Source organism: Neovison vison, chromosome 14 (assembly GCF_020171115.1).
Source record: "Neovison vison isolate M4711 chromosome 14, ASM_NN_V1, whole genome shotgun sequence".
Classification (NCBI taxonomy): Eukaryota; Metazoa; Chordata; class Mammalia; order Carnivora; family Mustelidae; genus Neogale; species Neogale vison.
Window position 1 is genome coordinate 3724796 of NC_058104.1, and position 24266 is coordinate 3749061.

The 24266-nt window shown below is 58.5% G+C and overlaps 1 protein-coding gene across 4 annotated transcripts in view; it reads right to left on the minus strand.

The window, feature by feature from the left end:
* Nucleotides 1–11516: 11516 nt before the first annotated feature.
* The window catches only part of IQCE (IQ motif containing E), a 46016-nt gene continuing 33266 nt past the window's right edge, over nt 11517–24266 (minus strand). For 3 of the 4 annotated variants that reach the window (XM_044232929.1, XM_044232931.1, XM_044232932.1), the window contains 6 exons: nt 19933–19956; nt 17508–17618; nt 16918–17039; nt 15868–15968; nt 14753–14866; nt 11517–13438 (listed from right to left, as the gene is read on the minus strand). In XM_044232929.1, coding sequence (XP_044088864.1) covers nt 13281–13438; nt 14753–14866; nt 15868–15968; nt 16918–17039; nt 17508–17618; nt 19933–19956 — 630 coding nt within the window. In that variant the 3' untranslated portion in view covers nt 11517–13280. The remainder of the gene's footprint in view (nt 13439–14752; nt 14867–15867; nt 15969–16917; nt 17040–17507; nt 17619–19932; nt 19957–24266) is intronic. The other variant, XM_044232930.1, reaches the window with a different exon arrangement.

Below are 24266 nucleotides of genomic sequence, written 5' to 3' on the forward strand. Positions count from 1 at the left end.
CTTGGCCTCTGAGCCCTGAATCTCTTCTATCCTCTGTTCCTAAGTTAACTTTCCCACACGCCCGCCTCTGATCCCTCTGTGAGCCTTTGCCTTCTCGGGGCTGAAATGGGTAGAGTCAGGCCTCGCTCAGGGGCAGGTGAGAAGCCAGTGAGGTGACATCACACAGCAGCACTGTTCTCCGGAGCCGAGACGCGGAAACCTGTGTCTACCTGTGGGCAGCGGACGTGGGGCAGCCTCCCAGTGGGGCGAACTATCCAGCCCCGGAAGGAACGGACTTCCAGCGTGGAAGGGTCTCAAAAACGTGACGCCGAGGGACAGAAGCCAGACCCCAAAGGGCCACGTCTCATGGGATTCCATCTCTAAGAAACGTCCAGAGTGAGCAAACCCACAGGAACGGAAAGCTCGGGGCTGGGGCTGGCGGGGGCGGGAGGAACGGGGAGTGACTGATTTCCCAGGCATCGGGCTTTCTGCTCGGGTTGATGGGGGTATTTTGGGAAGAGAGGTGGTGGTCGCAGAGCAGTGAGAATGTACCGAGCACCACCGAAATGCTCACTTAAAAAGGGCCAGAATCATTACGTAGATCTTGACCGCGCACACACAAAAAACGATGACAACCCTCCCGCCCCCTCCCTCCCTCCCTTCCTTCCGAGGGAGTCGAGTTCGGAAGTGAAGGACAGAGACAAGAAAGCTGCTCAGAAGCATCTGGTAGAAGCATCTGGAAGGGAATGGGAGGGCAGGCCAGGCCGGGAACTCCCCAGGGCCGTGTCCCAGCCTAGAAAGGTGGTTGGTTGTGTCGAGGCTCCTGAATGGCTGCCCCAAGACCTGTGGGCGCCAGGAGAATGGCCAGGCAGGGCGGGGTCCCCAAATGCCAGGGCGGAAGCCAGAACAATGGTGTCCCCTGCCTTTGGACCCCTTCCAGGGTTCACATTTTCCATGGAGATAGCACTCATGAGAACTGGCAGGGAGAAGACAAAGCCAGCGGCTGGGTCTCCCCGGCGCCGGCCATGACGTGGCTGCGTGATGCGCCGCTGCGTGGCTGCGTGGCCAGCCCCACGCCCACTCCCTGCACACACCTGGCTCCTGGGTCCCGGCCCACGGGAAAGCCTCGGGAGCTCTGCTTTCAAGGTACCTGGTGGAGCGTTGCCAGCTGGCGTGGTTCCTGAGGGGTCCACAGAGAAAGCCGGACAGGGACCCAGCCGCAGTGAGCTGCTGAGCCCCCCTCACTGCGGGGAGCACTGTGCCAAGAGTCCCGGGAGGGATCTGGGGCTCATCCTGGGCTTTGTCTGCCAACTACGAGCCCTTTGGAAATCCGTGTCACCTTTGGGGGCTTTATGCTTGCTAAGCCCTGTGTCCCCATTCTACAGCTGGAAAAACGGAGGCTCCCCACCATAATCCTGGCTCATCAACAGAGCAGGAAGCTGCATTCTATGGCTCTTCTCCCTCGTGGGGTGGGACTCTGTACAGGACACGACACAGACATTCGCACAAACGTGCCAGACTGCAGCCGGACGGCTCCTCTCTGCAGCCCACGAAGGAACCGTCACTCCCTCTCATTGCAGACAAGGACACTAAGGCCCAGAGCATGAAACCGTTCGCCCTGAGTCCCGGGCCAGGAAGCTGGAGACAGTGTCCCCCTCGTGGTAGGCACCATGGGGCCACAGCTAGTCATCAATGTGTCCTGGTCCACATTGAGGTCTGGCCTTTGCCTTCGGCTTTAAGGAGATGCACGTCATGTCTGGCCGTGTCTTTGTTTTGGGCAAGGACTGGCCACATCAGAGAGACCGGCCGTGTGATTTAGCATGGGGGCTTCGGGTCACACAGTGTCCATCGACCTGGTGACCCCGTGGGCCATGATCAATTGACCGATCGATCAATCTCGCCTGCCTAATGGGAGCCACGCACCAAGTCTGGAGGCTGGGGCTGGGCTGGGCACCCCTGGCTGGCCACGCTCCGTGCATTTGGTCGCACATCAGTGCTGGAGGCTCCCACTCCCTGAGGGCAGCAGGAACCTTGCCCGTGGACCTCTCCCGGAGCCCTGTCTTGCAACACTTCCTCAGGATGATTTTCATCCCTTGCTGTAATCAACTGTAACAGTGAGTCCATGAGTCCTTCTAGTGAGTTCTCGAACCTCCGTGTGGTTTGGGGAGCTCTCCAGGCTTGTGACAGCTAAAGTGAGAAATGGTGACCTCAGGATCCCAGCTGATGACCTGTCCCACTTGGGTCCCCCTCGGCTCCACATGAGACAGATGACCTCCAAGTCCATGTTAGGAGGAGGAAATTGGGCTTAGAGAATTAGTTCCAGGTCCAGGATGGAAACCCCTGTCTCCTAACATTTCTGGTCTGACTTTGTCTGCCGTGCAGCCCTCTGGGTGATGGATTTTTGGCAAGGCCAGCATATGACTTATTTCTGGCTGCATAACCCCCAGACGTCAGTGTTTTTTTGGTTTGTTTTGTTTTTTAGAGAATTTTTTTAAAAAATTTATTTATTTGACAGAGAGAGATCACAAGTAGGCAGAGAGGCAGGCAGAGAGAGAGAGGAAGAAGCAGGCTCCCTGCTGAGCAGAGAGCCCGATGCGGGGCTCGATCCCAGAACCCTGGGATCATGACCTGAGCTGAAGGCAGAGGCTTTAACCGACTGAGCCACCCAGGCACCCCAGATGTCAGTGTTTTAAAACAACCTTGGCCCTGTTTATTCATGACTCCAGGGGTCAGCCACTTGGGGTCAGCTGGGTGATGCTTCGGCTGCTGTCACCCAGAGTCAAGCATGTCCCCATGGTCCTGAGGCAGCCAGCCTGTGCTGGACGGTCTCAGGTGGCCTCGTTTGCAGCTGGGGGTTGGTGCTGACTCAGTTGGCCACACAGCTCCAGCCACAGCTTTGTCCAGCTTCTTCCCTGGTGTCTCAGGGAGGCTGGGGAGGACAAGCCGTGAAGCATACACACTGGACTGTTCCTGTCCCATTTAAGAATGCTCTGTTGGCCACAGCCAGCCACGCCAAGCCCAGACACCATGGGCAGGACTGAACCAGGCATGCACACAGGGAGGTGTGGACACAGGGCCGTGGCCATGTCAGTCTTGACTACTCAGACTTCCAGAAGAGGGCTGATTTCCTCACGTCCTGGTGCTCTCAAGGAATGGCTGTGGTCAGCCAGGATATGTCCTTCCTCCCCGGCAGGCACAGAGCACGGACGGGACGCGAGCCTCTGGGACGAGCGGTGTTGGAAGCTGCAGTCCTCGTGTTCTCCTCCCGGCAGCTCAGGAACCTCGCCTCTGTCTCTAGGAGCAGCGGGAAGGGGATTGCGGCTTCAAGCTGGTGACAAAGGCTGGCCAGGCAGCTGTTGGAAGGATGGACTGCCAATCACACCGTCCCTGTGCTCCGGGAGAGAGGACGCCTTTCTGGGACCTTCGGAAGCAGTCCAGCAGTGCGGGGAGGGATCGGGGCCTCTTGCCTGGGGCCGTGGGAGAGCCGGGCTCTCCCTCCCCTCTCCGGAGCCCTGCCAGCTGCTCCCAGCCTTGAGCTCTGGTGACTGTTCCCCTTCCAAGAGCTGAGACCCTTGGGCTGGGCAGCCTTCCAAGCCTCGGTCCCTCCTTCTGCAAAAGGAGGACCCTCTTTTCTTCCCTCCCTGGGTGGAAGCCAGGATTGCACTGGAAAAGGGATATTCACAGCTGAAACCCAGCTTCTGTCCCTCACTGTGAGCTGTTCCCCCACATGATGTGCCCAAGTGCCCCCAGGGGCCTGTCACTCACCCCACAGCCACTACGGCTCTGCCTTGCCTGGGTGGAGGCCAGCCATTGCCACCCCATGTGGGGGCCCCGTGGGCCCAGACTCCACACGGGCTCATACCAACCTCGTTCCCTCACACACGGCCTCACTGGTCAGGGATCCGGGCTGAGTGAGCCAGGGTCTCCCTTCCCAGGGTGCGATGCCTCTTCTGGGAAGCCCTGGAGACCTCCTGCTCCCTTCGGCTCCAGAAGGAAACGTCAGCCCAACCAAAGCCAGCTGAGGGTCACCGGGAACACGGGGCCAACAGGGCTGTGCTCCTTGCCTGAGCTTGTCCTCACCACCCTGTCTGCATGAGGGACACAGACCGTGCCATTCTCCGGCCATGTCTCCTGGAGGGGCAGGGAGGCAGGGGTCAGGACAGGAGCAAGGCAGAGCCTTCTGGAACCAAGGCCACGATGATGATGTTACCAGACCTTGATGGGTGCACCGTGCATGTTTCTGGAATGGACGTCGTCACGCTCTCCAAGAGCTGCCCTGGCTGGCATAGGCCCGCTCCGGTCACCTGCTCACTGCTTCCCAGAGACATGGCCCCTGTCACTCCCTTCTTTACAGATGGGGAAGCCGAGGTCCAGGTCACCCCAGGTCACCGGCCAGGATGGTCTGGCTGGAACTCTTGGCTTGCATTCTGCCCAAGACCCCTTTCCTCCCCAGATATCCCTGCTGGCTCTGCAGTATGAGCGGGGGCAGGGGTGGGTACGTGGGAGAGCAGGAGGCCCCACGGGACTCACCTCCCTGCCTGCCCCCACTTTTTGCTCCATCAGGGCCCTGGGAATGCACTGAGATCCCCAAGGAGGGAATGTGCTAGAAATGTGCTCCCAGCCCTCTGGGTGTCCCCTACTCCCTACCCCTCACCCCCCAGTGCTCTCCTCTCTCTCTGCAGGGGTGGCTGGGAGGGGCTGGCTTCACGGGGTTTCAGAGAGCACTGGGGGGAGGACAGTATTTACAGGGTTCCTCACCAGCCCCTGAGCCAGTGTGCACCCTCCCAGGGGCCAGCGGCCAGCAGCCGCTGGGTCCTTTACCTTCTGAAATGCAAAATCGGAGGCTGAGTTTTGGTGCTCGCTGCCCTTCCCTGCCCCCAGGTTCCCAGGGTGAGGGCTGAACTCCTGCAGCCTCTGCTTCTGCCCCCTTGGAGGCTCTTCCATCTCCAGGGTGAGGACTGAGGGCTCCCGAGGCAGGAAGACCCCTACCCACCTGGCCCCACCCCTCACTCCGTCCGCTGGACCCCTGGCCACTGCCCGCTCTGCACTCTGCGCCCTGGGCCTCTCACACCGGGACCCTCACTACGCTGGTGGGGAGGGCTCAGCCAGAGGTCCATTCGCCCGTGCAGGGCCTGGCACCTGGGCAGGTGGATATTTGCTGGGTGCAGGAATTGGCCCAGGTCTGCGTGGAGCTCCGCCCAGTTGACAGACGTGCACACAGATGAAATAAATTCTGGCAACTGAAGGTATCCCGTGCCTTCCTCCCTCAGTGCCCGGTGCCCTGCAACTGTGAGAATGTGTACAAGGGAGGGGCTGAGCCCAGAGAGCTTCCCGGCTCTCTGTCTCAACAGGGACAACCTCCTGTTGTTACTGCATCTACGGCCATCTAGAATAAAGACAACCTTTTCCAAGCTCCTCGGCAGCTGAATACACAAGTAGCTACCTTCTGACAAATGGGATACCAGTAGAAGTGTCCTCAAATAGGGGACACCTCATTTCTCCTTCCTTCCTGCTGGCTGGAGTGCAGGTTATGGCTAGAGCTCAAGCAGCCACTTTGGGCCATGAAGCCTTGTGTCTGGAAGTATGAAGCAATAAGAGTGTGGGTTTTTGAAACTCGTGCAGCCACCATATCTTACCCACACTGTTTCCTTGGGGCCTTTGGAAACTTCTAATGTGTTTTGGGTGTTCTGTTAATTTGGGTGTTCGCATTCTCTAGCTAGATCCGAACTTAATAGGTGTAAGGTGGGAGGGGAGGGCTCAGATTCTAAGGGCTCTACTGAGACTTGATGGAGGATGGGGTAGTGAGAAGATAGAGCCAAGGCTGTCTTTGAGGTTCTGTTCAGAGGTGGTAGAATGTTTCTCTCAGCATACATTAAGTGCCTTCTGTATTTGCTGAGGGAGTATACAGGGGAATGGCAGGCCTGCTATCTTCAGGGAGCTCATGATCATATAGACAGACAGGCAGACACTGAAAGAGCTCTGCTGGAAGAAGGAGCTGCCAAGCTCCTCATGTGCTTGTTCTACACAGTTATTGAGCACCCACTGTGTACCAGGTGCTGTATTAGGCCTTGAGACCAGCAATGAGCATCATAAACTCAGCATGGAGCTTAGGGAATCTGATGGGGAAGTGAGACAACAACGCAACGATCTCATCATTAAATGTCAGCGTAGAACTTGCCAAGTGCTACAAAGGGCGAATCCTGTGCCCTGAGCATGAGTGGTAATGACGGGGGCCACAGGAGGCCCCAGGGATCTTTGTGACACTCTGCACCAACAGATGGATGTTTCCAGGGCTCTCAGAGAGCGAAGCCACTTCCTCAGTGAATCTCCCACTTGTTTCAGGCCGCCCTGGACCTTGGCTGCGGTGGAAGGCAGACAGGGCCTGGCCAAAGCAAGTCCAGGCCCACAGGACGAGGGGGCACAGCCGTGCAGCAAGGCCGTGGTGGAGGTTTGAGCTATTGCACGCGGGGATGGACACGGAGAGGAGTGGACAGGCACGGGCCATCTTTAGGAATTTAAGGCGACAGGAGAGTTTGTTGACACATTGGGGACGAGGATGGGGAGAGGGGAGAGTCATGGATGGGGTGGAGGAGGGATCCCTGGGGTGTGCCTGCATGGGAGGAGAGAATCTTGTCGTTTACAAGGATTTTGAAATTGTGGTAAAATACATATAACATCGAATTTACCATCTTTACCATTTTTCAGCATCAGGGGCATGGAGCACATTCACATTTTGTGCAGACACGTCCTCTGTCTGGCTCCAGGACTTTTGTCCCTGCAACAGAGACCCTGTCCCCGTGATACACTGACCCCCACGCCCGCCCCAGCCTGGGCACCACTGTCTGCTTCATCTGTGCTTTGGAGGACTCTGGGGAGGGGCAGTGTTGCGATGCTATTGATTAAACGGCGACAGCGGTTATCTCTCTGCAGAAGGACCCTGGGTGGCTGCTCTAAGCTTTTCTATTTTTTACAATAATGTGTTAGATGAGGGCAGGGGCTCAAGGCAGGTGGGAATGGGTGGGTTCATTCCGGGATGGTCCAAATGTAGGAGGAGGATTACCCCCCAAAACACATCCTTGGAGAAAGAGGACCTCCCCCCCGCTTTCAGCCTAAGGGCCTACCAAGTATTTTATCCCAAGGGGCTCTTAGTGATGGCAGCGTGGACCCCCTTGGGAAAGCAGCCTGAGAGCCACAAGTTGGGGACCCCAACGGAGCTGACTAAAAACAAGTAAGAAAAGGAACTCCAACTTGTCACCATCACGGGAGGAGAGCCTCACCTCTTAAGTGCTGTGTGTCCCATGAACCAGCCTTTGGAAGGTCACTCTGTGCACGTGACCGTGGTGACACCGTGCAGAGAGGAGCACCCATGGCCAGGCAGGAGCCAGCACCCCTGGAGAAAGATGTACTCACACCCGTCCTCGATGCTCGGGGAGAAGCATTTCCAGAGGCTGCAAATCCCCTACGGATCCTTCCATGGCTGATGAGCCAACAGCTTGGCCAGGAGTGAGGATGACAGGCATTGCGAAAGTGTGTCCGGTGACTCGCATGGGATGCTGTAGACGCTGCTGGGAGCTCGTTGAACCCATGAGTGGCCTCTTGTATGTGATGTAAATATGTATGCAGGACCCAAGAACACACTGCTTGCCAACGAGCTGCTGTTGGACAATTTCATCCACACCGATCGACGGTGCCTATTTTCACGTTGGTCACACGGTCCTTCTTAGTGGTCTTCTCTTTGGAAAAACAGAGGCGCCCCATAGAGTTCAGCATGGCTTGAGTTTAGAGCCTGTGTGTATGTGTCTGTTTTGTGTGTGTTTTATGTATTCATGAGTTTTTGAATATTCATGTTTGTGGTGCGTCTTTGTGATTTATGCGTTTGCCTGAGCGTTTGTATGAGAGTATGTGTTTGTGGTGTGTGTTTGTGTGTTTCTGTGTGCATATGTACATCTGCCCATGGGTGTTTGTGAGTATGAGGGGTGAAGGTCAATCAAAGCTGGGCCAAGCTGAGTTGAGGCACCTGAGGCACGTACGTGCAGATGTCTGTCTCAGTATTTGGGGAGTCTGGGCATTGGGCATGGAGCCCTGGGGATGCCCGCGTCTAACAGACACGCAGGGACCCGGGCTAGTATAGTCCGGGGGGCAGGGGAGAAACTGAGTAGACAGGGAGAGGAGACACAGGGAAGGGCCACTGCGTCGGTGCTGCCAAGAGGGATGGCCCTGGTGCCGAGCTGGGCAGAAGGCGGTCTAGGTGGGTGGTGGGGGAAGAGGCGGCCGGCCATCAGCAGGGACAGCCGCTCTGGGGCCCCAACCGCAGCCACCCCCGCCCTCCCTAGCTTCCATTCCCTCCCCGCAGTCCAGGAAGGGGAGGGCTGAGGAAGCAAGCGGCCAGGCTGGGCTGCCTGAATGAAAGCTCCAGGGGCCTTGGCACACATTGGACCTTCTCCTTTGATTCTCAGGCTGTTCTGGGGCTTAATTAATGAATAGCTCAGGGGCACCCCTCTCCCTATTCAGAACAGATTCCATGGAAACTTCTCACAGGTTCTTTCGGCCGGCTCTGGCTAATGGGGCCACCCCCTCCAGGCTGTAACGGCCCCGCTGGGTTCCCAGCATGTTAATGGATGATGCTGGCCCAGGGCCGTCATCAGCCAGGGCCCCAGCCAGGAACGGGGACCTGTTCCTCCCCTCATTCAATGTCCTCAGCCCAGCAGCAGTACTGAAAGGAACCGGGGACCGGATTCTGACATTTCCCCCCATATTCCCTGGTGACTTTTGAAGATCCTCATATTTAAAGTCACCTTGGCAAGGGCCTGGGGATAACTTGCCGTAAGAGGCTGTAAGGACTCCTCATAGGGCAGGCTGAGCACTGATTTCAGACCGACAATTCCCGAGAGTCAAAAGCCAATAGCAGAAGCGGGGAGGGGGGCGTGCGTGCATGCGTGTGCGTAGGTCTATCTGCACGCATACCTCCACATCCACGTGTTTGTCTACGCCTGCTGGCTGGGGGCCCGATGCTGGACCTCAATCCACTCTCTCGCCAGCTCTAGCTGAGATGCCCACCCCTGGAGGCTCTGGGGAGAACGCACGGGGGCGGGCTCGTGGCGAGGGAAGGGGTCTGCCATGCCCTGCTCTCCGACGCTGTGCAGACTAGAGGCCCAGGCCGCTGCTGGACAAAGCATGAAGCCTTCCGAACAGGCCAGCTGCCCACGAGACCCACAGTGATAGGGCAGGAGGTGGGCTCAGGCAAATGCTGGAGGCCGCTGACAAGTCCTTGGAGGGGCTTCCAGCAGATTCCAGGGGCCCTAAAGGCCCAGCAAGCAGCTGCATGCAAGCAAAGCCGGGCACTGCAAAATCCTGGCAAGTGGTATCCCCAGAGAGCAGCTCTCTCCTGTCACGGGGGAGGTGGAATTCCTGTCCACAGTTCCTTCCCTGCTCCTCAGGTGAGAGGTAAATGGAATTTGGGGAAATGCACTGGGCCAGCCTGGAAGAAGGAAGTGGTGAGGTGAGGGGGGCAGCCACCGGGTAGCAGTAGGACCCCGTCCTTCCAGCAGGCCCTCAACGCCCGAGGAAAGGCATGTTTCACAACCACATCGGCCGCTGGGTTTGCACAGTGTGGGTGACAGCGTCACTCCCCTGGGGGCCGTTAGAAGCAGTAGGATTTATGGGGCAAACGAGACAAGTACCTATAAAACCACTGTGATTGACCAAGGCCAGTCCTGAGTAGCACAGTCTGAACCCATATCCCGTCCAAAGACTCACGTATGCACGCCGCGTAAGGTAGGAGTAATTCTAGGGGCGCCTGGGTGGCTCAGTGGGTTAAAGCCTCTGCCTTCGGCTCAGGTCATGATCCCAGGGTCCTGGGATCGAGCCCCGCATCGGGCTCTCTGCTCAGCAGGGAGCCTGCTTCCTTCTCTCTCTCTGCCTGCCTCTCTGCCTACTTCTGATCTGTCTCTCAAATAAATAAATAAAATCTTTAAAAAAAAAAAAAAAAGGTAGGAGTAATTCTAATAAAAACGCTGAGGATCTGCAGATTCTCCTGAGCCACCCGATGGTGTCGGGAACCCCCCTGGCTTTTAAGGACACTGGCCTGGCTGGGATCTGTGGCTAGTGGACTGCTGGGAACTTGGCGAGGTCGCCCGCTGGACCCCCGGTCCTCAGAGACATCCGTGAGCCCTGTGACAGCAGACCCGGCTCCGAAAGCAGAGCGGGGGCTTGGAATGAGCTCAGGTGGTTGTATGGAGCTCAAACTGCGTTCAGACCCTGAAGGGCAGCGGGCTTTCTGCAGCGGGTAGTGATTTCTTGAAATCCCAACAAAGCCCTGCTGCTGTGCTCACCCTGGCGGATGAGCAAGACTGGCCTCATGAAGGTGCTCTTGTGGGGACAGAGGGCTCTGGCCGGAAGGGCCGGGACACAACACAGGCGGCACGTGCAGCCAGGGCCGGGCGTCTGTTCCACAGACCCCCTCTTAGCTCAAAGAGGAAGAGCAAACAAATGGGGCTGCCCGGAACCCTGGAGGCCTGCAGGGCTCCGCCCCTCCTCCCTGCTGGGGGCGCCTCCCAGCCCGCACCCCCCTCCCTGGTCACTCTGCAGAGACACCCGCAGCCGCGCTCCCTGAGAACCACCCACCTCCTGGCTCGCCACACGCACGTGCCTCACGTCTGCCCACGGTCCGGCCCACACACCGGCTGGTCCTGCCCCGTGGTCTTCTCACCTGCACCCGCTCCTCCTGCCCCTTCTCCTCAGCCCACGCTTGCTGGGTGGGTAGGAGCTGAGGGCTGCAGAGGCCACGGCACGGCCTGGACTCATGTGTCACTGGCCAGCACCTTCAGACAAGTGACACAACGGTCCAACCCTGGCTCCTGGGCTGGGGTCTCCCCAATGTCCCGGTGACAGGAACAGCATCTTGAAGGCCAGGCCAGGTCAGCGTGCATCCTGGGCAGTGGCCCCGGGGCCCCCGAACCACACTGCTTTGGGAGGGTGGGCGGCCGCCACCTGGAGCCCCACCCCCTTCCCCGCGGCCAAGGTGCCAGCATGCGCTCTGTCCCTGGTCAGCCAGGACCGGGCACTTGGAGGGTCCCTGAGATGGAGAGGCAGCAGCTTCTCAGAACCCAGCTACCTACACAGACTGACAGTAAATGGTTCTGCTGCTGGGGGTCCCGGCTGACGTACAGGTGCCCTGACAACCCGGGCAAAGTGAGCCATGCATGTCCCCGGGCCTCCCCCCCGGAAGGGCGAGGGGGGAGACCTGTGTCTCTGGGGTGCTCAGGGCCTTCTGGCAGGATCCCCTTCCCCTCTGTCTCGTGGGCTTCAGCGGGGACTGGCCCCGGGGTGAGCGACACAGCGGCCACAGTTCCTCAGGACCCCTCTGCAGCCGCGGAGCCCCAGCCACACACCCAGGCTCTGCAAGCACGCCGGTGCCTGGGGTTCTCCGCGGGACCTGCGGGGTGACAGAGCCGCGGGGCAGGCCATCCCGCGGAGGGTGTGCGCGGTGGACATCAGCTCCAGTCACGGCCTGGAGGCGCATCAGTGACCGAGGCAGCTTTGAGACTGTTGGGTTTTTAATAGATCAACAGCATTGCACCCAAGTGCATAGACAAGTGTACACATTCACAGTTCTCTGTGGTATTTCCTTGGAAAACCCCAAGTACTGGGGCTGACCTTGTCTTTTCAGCCCCACCCGCCGGCCAGGCCCCTCTGGCCATGGCGCAGAGGCCAGCCCGAACGCCGCGCGCAGCTGCCCCTGCCCTTCTCCCGAGCAGGCCTGGTTCTCTGGACCTGAGGCAGGGACGTCCCTTTGACCTGAGCCCCTGAGGCCACGGCTCCTCAGAGCGAAGAGTGGGCAGGAAGGCCGTTGTTTGCCTGAGGGGTGGGAGCTGCGTCCTGGGCGCGTACAGGCCATGGGCCCCACCTTCACCACCCCCGGTGCTTGACTGGCCCCTGAGCTCCGAGTCTGCTCCCCGCAAGGGTGGTCCAGTGCCTGGGGAGTGCACCCCACAGACGCCACAAGCCAGGGCCAGCAACAGATTCAGTCAAGTTACCAATCAGCCCAGTGGGAGAAAAAGAGAAAGGAATTGACGAGGCAGCCCATGACCGAACAAAGAAGAAAAGCTAAACAATCACGCGTTCCAGCTGAATTTTTCTCGACCCGCTGTGGGAACAGAACCTAGCTGAGGAGACCCCTCCCACCGGGGGATGGCGAGGCAGAGCACCCCCCCGCCACATGCCTTGCTGGTGCGGGAGCTGGAAGCTTCCTGACCTGGTGGAGGATGGCCTGAGGTTCCCCAAGGAGACCATCATGCTCCCCCAGGGGTGACCTCAGAAGGGCTCCAGGGGCCGCCCTCAGTCCCAGCAAGAGCGAGCTTTCTAACGTCAGACACCTGGCCTCGGGGACATGGGGCTCTAGAGAGTCTCGAAATGCCACCCAAGCCAGAGGCTCTCCATGTCACCATCAGCAAGGGCGGATCTCGCAAACAACTGGCAAGACTCAGCTTCTGAGGGAGCTTGGTGCGGCAGAGGCCGGGCCGTGGAGCTGGGGTGCGCACGCGGCAAGGGCTCGTGGGCTCCCCGCTGTCCCTTCCTCCAGGCCTGGGGACAGCCGGCCCCCCTGCAAGTCTCAAAACTCCACCAGACTCCCTCCTGGGCATAGCAGCTCATGGGGACAGCGCCCCGGGGAGGTGGAGACGATGGCAGACGAGGGTCTGTGTGGAGAGGCACAGGAAGGAGCAGCCCGAGGAGCCCAAGCCTATTTGGGGCCCTGACATCTTCATGTCCCGTCACGGGGGTGGGGACAGCCTGCCCTGCACAGGCCAGTCACGTCCCTCTCTTCCGGAAGGCATGGCCCCGGCCATGTCCAGCCTGACCTACTTACTGGGTGGAGGTCGGGGCACGTGGTGTCGGAGAAGGTGCTGGCAGGCAGAAGGAGGTACCACTGGGCGGCTCCAGACAGAGCAGCTCTTCCCAGCTCAAGGCCAACGGTAGCCAGGAAGCGGCCACCCGGAGCGTGTGTTTGCCCCGCTCACGGCTGTCCCCATCCCGGACACATATGTCTCTCCGGCTGAAACTGAAAACCAGCCCAGACATGAAGCAAAGGCTTCAGGATTCCTACACAAAACACCACACAGGCGGCAAAACCACACCGAAGAGAAAAGCCCAAGAGAGTGCTGAGCTGTGGACTAGGTAGTTCTTGCCTAAAGGGATAAATCACTTTCCAATTCTGGTCACTGTGTCCTCTAGAGCGCACCTTGTCCTCAAAACCCTGAGCTCCCCGGCGGAGCCGGCACCGCGCGAGGACCCAGGGCTGGGGCCTATGGTGGGGCGGTGGCCTTCCTCGTGGGCAGCACAGGAGCCACGACAATCTCATCTGAGTCATCTGAGCTGCTGTCATCTGCGGGCGGAGGCTCCGTGGGCTGGGGCTGAGGCTGGGGCTGGGGTTGGGGTTGTGGTCCTGAGGGAGAGGACGGCCCTGCAAGGAAGCAGAGGAGGCTGTCACCCCAGCGGCTCAGGGCGGGGCAGACCTTCAGAACTGTGTGTCAGCCGCCACAGCGCCACCTCGGCTGCCAAGCCCAGCTCTGAACGTGCTGGCCATCTCCAAAAGGCCAACACCTGCAACAGGTGAGGGCTGCCCGCCGGGGATCAAGGGGCACGGGCGGTGCTCTGATTCTGGGGCCGGGGTGTGGCTGTGACCTGCGGGCAGCCAGGGCCGGCGGCCACCAGAATGGGTCAGAGCCACCTTCCTCCAGACTCAGGCCTCCAGGTGGGGGAGGCAGGCAGGACCAGGGGATGCCCAGGGAATGCCCTGAGCTTCCCAACAGACACCCCCCACACCCCGCTTTCTTCAGCACAGCTGACTTCCCCTATCCTCAGTCCACCTGCACCCTGGGTGTGGGCTCAGTGGGGAGGGATGGGGGGAGGCAGGGGGGCGCCTAGTCACAGGAAAAGCCGCACTCAGACTGCTTGGGGACATGGCAGTCATAGGGTGGCCGGGCGCTGACTGCGCTAAGGAGGGCAGGACACCACACAGCTGCTGGCAGTCATGGGACTGGTCAGCTGTCCTTTGGGACTTCCGAGGGAACTATTAAAGGAGAGCCTCAGGACACTAAAACACCTGTTTTCAAGCTTCAGTTTTTTCGTCTATAAACACTGACACTATTGGAACACACAGGGCTGGTCCCACTTGCCCTGCAGGCCACCCTGGGGGCAACCAGAGCAGTGAGTTCCCACGCCGCTCTGCAGGCACCGCAGCAACCTCTGGGCAGGGGGACACAGCTGCCCCTTAAAGATGACACATGCTCAGCAGGAGGAAGAGGTTGCCTACGCGATGATAGTCGCCAAATGTGGGGTTGGGCAAAATCAGCATGAAGCTGGTTTCTGCAGGACAACGTGAGCTTTGGGGAGCCCGGAGGTTCTAGATGACAGCCCCTCAGGCTCTGTGGGCTCTACTCACCTGCACCTTGTGTCCTCCCTGCTCACCTGCACGTCCTCCCTGCACACCTATGTGTCCTCCCTGCACACCTGCACGTCGTCCCTGCACACCTGTGTCCCCCCTACTCCCCCTGGAGCTGCTCACGTTCGCTCTTTGAACTTTATACGTGGAGCTTGTGAAGCAAACACCAACGTCACAGGTTGCAAGCTCTGACAGGCTAGACAGGGAGTGGGGACCTTCAGGTCAGACAGGGCATCGAACTCTCAGCTCGTGCAGGAGATCCTCCAGGACCCAGCCCCAGAAGAGACAGGCTGGCCAGGCCCCCCAACCCCAGCCACAACCTCCCCCACTCACCAGAGCAGGGCGGCAGGGGGGCTGGCTTCCCTGGCCCCCACGGCCCTGGTGCCTCGTCCTCAGCCGCCGGCCCCTCCACAATTTCCCCGCTGCTCATGTCGCTGTCCTCCTGACCTGAAACAATGCGCACACTCCAGGCGCCCGCCCCGCCCTGCACAGAGCCGGCAGCGGACGTGGACAGGGCTCACCACCTCCACCTGTCTCTCCACCCCAAAGGGCTTTGGCTCAGAAATCTACTTCCTGTTGTAGTTTGTCCTGAAATGAAGCACCACTCCCCACCAGTACCTGTCCTTCCCGGATTCCATCTGTGCAACCGAGAAGCTCGGGACATAACCACCCTCCCCATGAGCAGCGCACGGTGACTGCGTGGCACCCTCACACCCGAGACCTCAAGATGTATTTCTGGGGCCAAGGGCAGCATCAAAGCTCACAACAAGACCCCTCTGATCGTCTCCAGCAGTGGTACCGAGCGTGCGAGCGAGCAGCATGGAGGGAGGTTCCCAGCCAGCATAAGGGGCTGTCGGACTCGCGGGGGCCAAAGAATGCTCTGGTGGCCTTGGGTGGGCCTCCGCCTCACTCAGGACGACCCAGGGCCTGGCCCGGGATCCCACATCAGCTGCCGGGCAGAGCAGGGACTGGGCCTCACAGCTGGGGTGCGGCACCCCTGCCAGGTCCCGAGATTTCTGCACTGTTTTCTACCCTAATGAGGTGGAGAAGCAAATACCAACAAAGGTTCACTCAAAACCAACACAAAGGGAAAAGCACTGGCCCTAGGGAAGGAAACCACACGGCTGCAGTAGAGCCAAGAACAAAAGCCAGAGACATAAAGCCACGAGGCTCCAACTGTGTGGCCCGTAGCTGCCTGGACGCCGCCATGACTGGCCCCTGAGCTGCCTCCCATGGGCTCGCCTTTCCCTGCAGCCCGAGGGATGGGGGCCGAAGTCATGTGTGGGAGGCTCAGTGGAGGCATCTCCCTGTCAATGGTCTTGCTCCGTGGATAGGGGGTCAGGCCCCCACGCGTGCCCGCACACGCCAGGGCAGTGGCCACTCCGTGCTCAGAGCTCAGAGTGTCCCAGCCACCCCTCGTGTGGAAATTCAAAATGAAATGAAATTACCAGGAGAAGCAGGGCAGGGCGCAGCCAGCAGCTGGCGGGGGCTGGCCAGAGCGGGACTCCTCCTCCTAGAAGCTGCTACAGCGGTTCTTGGGCTGGAGGCACTGGAAAAAAGAGAGAGACTGGCCTCTTGGACGTCACAGACTGCTCCCATAGCCGGGGGGCCTGGCGGGACTCGCGGGGGTGCTAGAGGGCAGCAGAGCCAGCACAGGTGGGCCGCGAGGGACACAGGGGTGCCCTCTATCAGACTCTCGGGCACACACCAAAGTCAGACCTCAGACACCTTCCTCTCCCAGTCTCTCGTGCCCACTGCCATCTCCCTGGACATGGCCACCGGCTGTGCGGCTCTCCCTGGCCTGGCCAGGGCTGGCGGCACCGAGAGGGACCCTGACCTGCGCCATGCCCCGGCCGTCCCAGCTTGTCCAGAACCGGGACCGTGAGAGTCTGCCTCCACCTCTCCCCTCTGGCAGAGAGGTAGCAGAGACTGAAAAGCGATGTATGGACTGGGAAACAGGGGAAGCTTGAGCCGCCTGCCCTCACGCCACCCCTCCACCCCCAGAGACACTCCCCTCGCCTCACTGCAGATCCCACTCTGGCCGAGTCGACCTGGATGGGGTCTGAGTCTCTGCGGCCGTGGTCCCAGCCGGTGAGAGCGACTGTGAGCTGCCGTGTGAGGGGCCTGACCACACCTATGTCCCCCTGAATACTGGGGGAGCATCACTTTTTTTTTTTTTCAAAGGGTGGTATGTTAGGACAAGCGAGCCACCCTATAGACCGTGGGGACCAGAACTACACGGTGTGTAAGCCCTTCTGCTGGTTTTCCGCCGGCATGAGGAACTGTTCCAGGAAGGCCCCTCCAAGGGCCAGAACTGGCGGGCTACCCCGCCTGCAAGTGCAGGAGGGACTCTGCACAGGAATTTGCACTTGGTGGCTCGCCAAGGTCCTGGCTGCCATACCCTGCGCGGGTGCACTCTGGGCTGCCCTTGTCATCAGGCACCTTCCTGCACTGCATAGCAGTGACACAGGACAATGGTGGCCTGCCATTGGATTTACCTGTGCCTGACACGTGCCAGGTGCGCCCGGAGGATAGATTGGATGGTGGTAATGGCCTCTTCCTGCCCTGGGTCATCCTCAGCCTGGACGGTGGGGCTTGGAACATGTGGTGGCAGAGGGTCCTGTGGGGACATGACCGTGGGGGAGGGAGCCCTTTGGGAGCCTCTGCCCACCTCCCAGGTGTGGCAGGGCCCCCGCCCAGCCCCCAGAGAGTCAGGTGAACGCAGCCCCATTCCAGGGAGCCTCCTGACGCTCAGACTCTAAGAGATTCTTAAAATGAGTGTCTGGCCATTTTTGCAGAGGAGGGACGGGTCTAGAAAATGCTTATCTTAATGCTTCCATCTTTACTGAGAGCTGGGCATGCTGCCTAGTGCGTGAGCACCTCCAAGTAATGTGGCCCCCGGAGTTAAATCCATCTGGCGCCTGCACCACGGGCTCTGCCGCCGGGCCCCACATGGTCCCCACGACAGCAAGGCGCCAGGGAGGACACGCACACTGCGATGTTGTGCTGCCCCAGCTGATGGGGCACTTGACGGGACATGGAGAGAAGGCAGGTAGCGCCCCTGCTGCGTCTGGCCCCCCAGGGTTACCTGGCTGGGCGAGCTGGGCGGGCCGGGGGATTCTGAAGCACGCGCCTGGCTTGACAGTAGCTTCACCCGCGCTAGGTGTCCCCTGAAAGCTGCCTGGAGCACCGTAGCTGCCTGGAGGGAATGAGGGGAGGGAGGGAGAGAGGTTAACTCCCCTGGAAGGCTGCACAGGTACAGAGGACAGGATCCTGAGGGAAAAGCTCTACCGGCGGAGAAAACAATGTCTCTCCCTGGTGCACGGCCCCTATGCCACCCTCCAGTGCCTCCTGCAGAAAGAGCCATCCCCACCACCCGCAGACAGAGGCACCCGCGTCCCCTCCCATTGTAAACCGAGTCCTCCGTTAACTCCGCTAAATGCCGTTCCGTTTAGCGGCCAGTATTCGTCCGTATTTTACATGAAGGTATGTTTCCATGTTGGGCAGTCAATCCCATGCCATGTGCTTTCCATACACATCTTCCAAAACCAAGCGGGGCAGACATGGTCTCAGACTGTTGCCAAGGAATCATCTACCCTCTGACCTTAATCGTAAGTGGTTTCTATTTGGATGCTCTGTTAAGTCCTGAGATCACTGTTCCGGACTCTGGGGGCAGCCCTGGCTGGACATGTCACAGTGTGACAAAGGGGTCGAGCTTTTTTTGCATCTCAGGGGAGTGCCACATGAGCACACGGGGGCCTGACGTGTCATGTGCCCAGAGGGCATGACCTTCCAGAATCACGGTCACTAGGAGGAACACCGTCACTTTGTTGTTACAGGAAGCAGGGTGAAGGAGATGTTCTGAATGCGGGGTTCAGGAAGTGGCCCAACAAAGCATGGGGAGAGAACCCTCATTCGGGCAAATTCGAACAATCAGGTACATGTGTAGACAGACCTGGGGGGCTCGCTGCACACAGACAACCTGGGGCAAGGGCTGCTGTTGTCATAGCCACCAGAATCTGGCAGAAGCCCAGCCCAGCCGCAGCACCACACAGGGGTCCTGTCATCGCCTCGCCTGGGGAGGTGAGGACAGGCAGGGCTGGGGGAGCCCCGGGGGACCAGCAGCAGAACACAACAGTGCATGCCAGCTGGCTGTCTGGCTGGGAAAGACGCTACACGGTCCTTTGAGGAGTCCCCAGCTCACCCACTCACCCACTCATCCCACAAATATTTGCTGAATGCTGACCATGTGGCAGGCACCATCTAGGAACCGTGGATACAGCAGTTTAAGAAGAGAAGTGGGACTTACATAAATTGCAACAGGAGATAAGCAATTTAAAACAAGCAAAATATCAAAACGTCAAGGACGGATAAAAGCTACAAAGAGAAATAAAGCAGGCCCTGGGGCTGGAGTGATGGCTGGCACAGGGTATTCAGAGAGAGGGTCTCTGAGGATGCAACATTTCCTGTGTAAAGCAGAGGGGGCGGGGCCAGGCATGCAGGTGTCTGGAGAAAGAGCCATCTAGGCAGAGAGAGCGGCCAGTACAAAGGCCCTGTGGCAGGAGTAAGCTTGGTATTTCCAAGGAGTCCCAAGAAGCCTCCAGACTGGCTAGAGGAGAATGAGCAGGGCTGAGGGGTGGGGGTGGGCAAACAGGGTGTGTGGCATGGAGGCTCTTTAGGCAACAGCTTTGACTCTTGTTCCAAGTCTGGGAGCGAGTCATGAGAAGTGGTGGGTGTCACTTAACACTTAAAACATGCCGCGCTGGAGGCTGCCCAGGGAACAGGCTGAGGGAGGGCACGGCAGCGTGGCAAGGGGCCTTGTGGGTCCCCGTGCAGTCCAGATGGCTGGAGACTCCGTTGGGTCCCAGCACCCATCACAAGGCGTTCTGGGCTCACCAGACCTGCTTTCCTCCCAGGCAAGCCGCACTCCTGTGCACACCGTCTTCTGCCGGCAGCCCTTTCCTCTTAGCCTGGGAGCCCGCACGTCCCCCAGATCCGGGGCCAGGCCTTCCCAAGAGCCCTAACGCAAGCCTTGCCATCCTGCCCTGCAGGGACCTGTCTCCACACCTTTCTGAGTCCCGAGGGCCTGCCAGGTTACTGGACCCAAACTGATGACGGAGAAAGGTGTGTTGAAAAAGCACTGGGTGATTGAATGACTCCAAACGTGGAAAGTTATCCAAATAGTCATCGGGTGCTGGAATCACCCGGTCTGGTGGGTTTCACAAAAAGAAGGCGCCGACACATCCCACCTCACTCTAGTGCAAGAATATGTATTGGAGGGGAAGCCTGGGTGGCTCAGTGGGTTAAAGCCTGTGCCTTTGGCTCAGGTCATGATCTCAGGGTCCTGGGGTCGAGCCCCACATCCAGCTCTCTGCTCAGCGGGGAGCCTGCTTCCCCCTCTTTCTACCTGTCTTTCTACCTACTTGTGATTTCTGTCAAATAAATAAATAAATAAAATCTTAAAAAAAAAAAAAGAATACGTATTGGAAACAGGTGACATAAACCTCACTTACCTCAGTCAGAACAGCCTTTTTTTTCTGAAAATAAAGAGACAGATTATGAATTAACACGAGGATGAATTTTTCCACAATACGGCATTCGTGTTCTCGTCCTGGCCCTGCCACCATCTCCACAGATGGAAAGCAGAGCCGGGGTACCAGGGCGCACCCCTCAGTGAGAGTCTGTGGAGGGCTCTGGGGTCCCTGTCCTCCCCTGCCTGGCAGACAGTGCGGCGGGAGCCAGCAGCTATAACCAGATGGCCGGGCTTCTCCAGGCGAGCCACAGTTAAAGACAAGCCTCGTTGCTGGCGCCCACGGCTCTCAGCCAAACTGCGGCAGCTCTCCAGGAGACACGACCCACGAGTACCACCGTGGGCACTTGTCTTCAGTCCCACGTGAGGAAGCCCCTTCCCCCAGCCGGAGCTGTCCCGACGGGGGGGGCCACTCTGGATGGTCACACGGTGGCTGAGCCCCCGCCTGCTGGAGAAGCTACGAAGCTTCCCTTCACAGGTCAGGTCACTGGCTCCCAAATCTGACCCATCCTCAGAAACACCCAGGGACTGGAGAAAACAAAATTCAGCCACACCCACGGCTGAACAGTGAAGCCTGAGTCCTTCTGGTGTGGAAACCCCAGGATGACGCCTGTGTCATGGGGTTCAAGGGCCACAGTCCCTGAAACATACACCTGCCAGCTCCACGACATCGACGATGTCGATCAGAATACATGGGCCCCGCCTTTATAGAAGAGAGTATGTCCCTCGACAGATTAAGGAAACGCGGAGTAGGAGGACCAGCGGGATGTACGGTGAACGAATGAATGAAAGAGTGGATGAATGTTTAATCACAGTAACAATCAAGACCGGCAAAGACTGCGCAGACGAGGACAGTGCTAGCGAGGATGGGGGGTACGCTGCAGGATAAGGAAGTCCAACAGGAAGCCTGGAAAGAGCGTAAGTGCAGGAGTGGGAATGTGCTGTGACTTGAGAGAGAAGGAAAAGCTGTATTGCTCACGGAAATGGACCCTGAGTGGAGGAGGCATGTTGGACCGTGGCCGGCCTCTGGCCCTGTTGAGGGCAGCCTGCGGCTCACCTCAAAGCACTGGCCGGGTGGGCTTGGGCGGGTCCTGGGCTTCCTCCTCACAGCCGCAGAAACCCCTGTACCCCAAGGGGAGTCTGAGATGTGCAGACCAAGAGGACCCTGGACTGAGGTCCCAGGACCCCCAAGTCCAAACAAGTGGCCTTTCAAATGCTTTATTCTCAGATGTGGGTATGTGCATTTGATTTTCCCGAGTTGTTTTAACGAAGAATCCTGAAGAAAGGACTCAACTCAGGAGTCAAGAAGGCAGCTGTGCCCAGCTCCCAGAAGGGCCAGCAGTGGGAGCCGGTGCAGGTAGCTAGGCCTGCGTGGGGTGGGGAGCAGTCAGCTAGGGCACTGCTCTTAGAGTACGTCATGTTTTGTCTTTTTTTTTTTTTTTTTAAAAAGATTTTATTTATTTATTTGACAGAGATCACAAGTAGGCAGAGAGGCAGGCAGAGAGAGAGAGAGGAGCTGAGCAGAGAGCCCGATGCGGGGCTCGATCCCAGGACTCTGGGATCATGACCTGAGCCAAACGCAGAGGCTTAACCCACTGGGCCACTCAGGTGCCCCGTGTTTTGTGTTTTTAAAAATTAATTAATTAGGATGCCTGGGCGGCTCAGTTGGTTAAGTATCTGCCTTCAGCTCAGGTCATGATCTCAGGGTCCTGGGGTTAAGTCCCACATCGGGCTCCCTGCTCAGTGGGAAGCCTGCTTCTCCCTCTCTCTCTGTCTGCTGCTCTTTCTCTCTCTGTCAGGTAAATAAATAAAATCTTTAAAATGAAATAAAATAATTTAATTAGAGAGCTTTTTTATTACTTAATTTGAGAGAGACAGCATGAGCGAGCTGAAGGGCAGAGGGAGAGAATCACACGCAGACTCCCCGCTGAGCGAGAAGCCCGATGGCGGGGCTCGATCCCAGGACCCTGAGATCATGCTCTGAGCTGAAATCAAGAGTCAGCCATTCAGCCAACTGAGCCATCCTTAATTTGTCTTAGTGAAGCAAAGGTCCCACGGGGAGAAGGGTGAAAGGTGAGGGGAAAAGCTGCACAGTCAGTCAAGTGGCTCAGAAGCAGCAAGCACCACCCAGGTCTGGGCTGAGGAGGATGGGGAGCTTGGGACACCCTCTTGTGCAGAAAATAAGGGTGCGCCAGCAAGACCAGAGGCACCAGAGCCAGGCCCGAGCGCTCCCACAGATCAAGTATGCGACATGATGAACGTGAAAAGAAAAATGACACATTGATCTTAAAATTTAAAAGCAGCAGTGTTCCCTCCCCTGAGAGAGCGCGGGGGCAGAAGCCCGCTGGCCCCCATCCCTGGCTTGGAAATCAGCGCTTGCTTAGTACTTAAAGGAAAACAGCGAAGCTTTTAGCCTGCCTTTTTGGAAGACCGTGGAGCTGTGCCCCATGGACCAGCCGATGAGGAAAACTGCTTTACAGAAGAGTGCCAGCCACTAAGTAGTGGGGGGATCTGAAGTCACCCCACAACCGTGTGAAAGATGGGCTGAGTTACGTGGCGTGAAGGGTGTAGAGTCACTGGCACAGGGTGGGGACCAGGGCTCATGGAGCCCACTCCCCCGACAGATGGATGGGCTCATTATCGAGGGCAAGGTGTTTCCTGAGAACGGCAACATTATCCAGCACCCACAGTCACACACACGTGTGGGCGGGATTACCTAGCCTCATCTGGGCCTGGAGCACCTGGTCCCCAGCACCATCTGCGGGGATGTGCTCTGGCCGAACACGCCTCACCGGACCCGAGGCAACCTGTACACCCGACATGCCACATACGGGGAAGTAAAGGGGACAGAGGAACAAGCTAAGGGCCACCCCAAGGACACAATTGGACAGAGGCAGGATGCGGGACGTCCTGCAGGAGAACGGCCTGTGCTCTTCCAAAAGAACGTGACTTTCAAGAGAAAAGAAGGCGGGGGCTGATAAAGCACACAGCGCAGGTTTACACAACCAAGGAGGAAGCTTTTACTGGATGCAGGTCAAGACCCGACCTTGACTGGATCTGGGGTTGAAAAAGACAGCTGAGCAGCATCCTGGGGCACAGGGACAGATGTGACCGTGAGGCAGACACCAGAGGACTGAGAGAACTTTTGGCTCGTTTCAGGGCGTCTGACGGTGCGACATGTGGTCAGTGAGACGGCCTCACGCTTAGAAGACACTGAAGGTTCACAGCATCTAAGACCCTCTTACACGGTTGTGCAAAGAGACGACCCGCATAGAAAAGAAACACAGCTGCGTGTTAGCTACTGTCGAGTCGAGGTGGGGGCAAGCATTTGTGCTGGACCTTCATGAATTCGTGGAATTCTTGCAACTATTCTAAGTGTTCTGTACGTTGTCATAACAAAAGGTGGGAAGAAACCGTAGTTGGAGAAACTCTACAGACAAAACCGGAACTAAGATCGTATGATATTCAGGCCGGTAGAGGACTCCAGAGTTTCTGTTGGTTCAGCTGGAGAGAAAGGGCCCTGCTGTGTTCTGCAGAACTGGGAGCTCTTTCCGAGCACGCAGCTCGTTCAAGGAGATCGCCACCCCTACCCTGGGAGCTCAGGAGAGGGGCTCCATTCCTCCCTCCACGAGACAGCATGGAGGGTCCCCCGGGCTTCTCACCCATCCCCCCACTTCCCCCACCCTGGGCTCCTCTCTCATCCCCGAACTTCCCCACCTCCCATCGGCCCACTTGCCCCTGAGCACGAAGGCACTCAGCACAGATCTACAGCTCCTCCTCTCCTGGGGCCTGAGATGCACATGCTCAGTCTGGTGGGTGGTCTTCCCGTCCCCTAATCTCCAGGGGCTGTCCTCTGAGGAGCAGCCACTCAAGGCAGGTTTGTCGTAATCCCAGTAAAATGGACCACAGCTCAAGCTGCTGCCCCCCAGACAACCCCAGGAGAGGGGCTACTCTGGGGGTTTCAATTTCCAGTTTTTTCTGCAATGGACGCATCTGCCTGGGGACCCTGTGCTCGGGCCGGACACGGGGCAGTGATTCCAGAGCAGGTCTCCCTGGCAGCCTGCCACCAGGCCACTGTGTTCTCCCGGTCCATGGGCCAACAGAGGCTTCCGGGCGAGACACCGCCATTTTCCACTGGCCAACGACCCCCGCCCTCAACCCCGAGAAAGAGCTGAAATGGAAACCTCCCCTTCCTTCCTGCAAGACCGAGTCCTTCCATGGCAGGTCCGGGTGCTGGTCAGCCCCCATGTCGTCTCTCTGGCCGCATCTAGTCCATTCTGCATTTCCACCCACGCCCGTGGCACCAAGCCCGTAGCC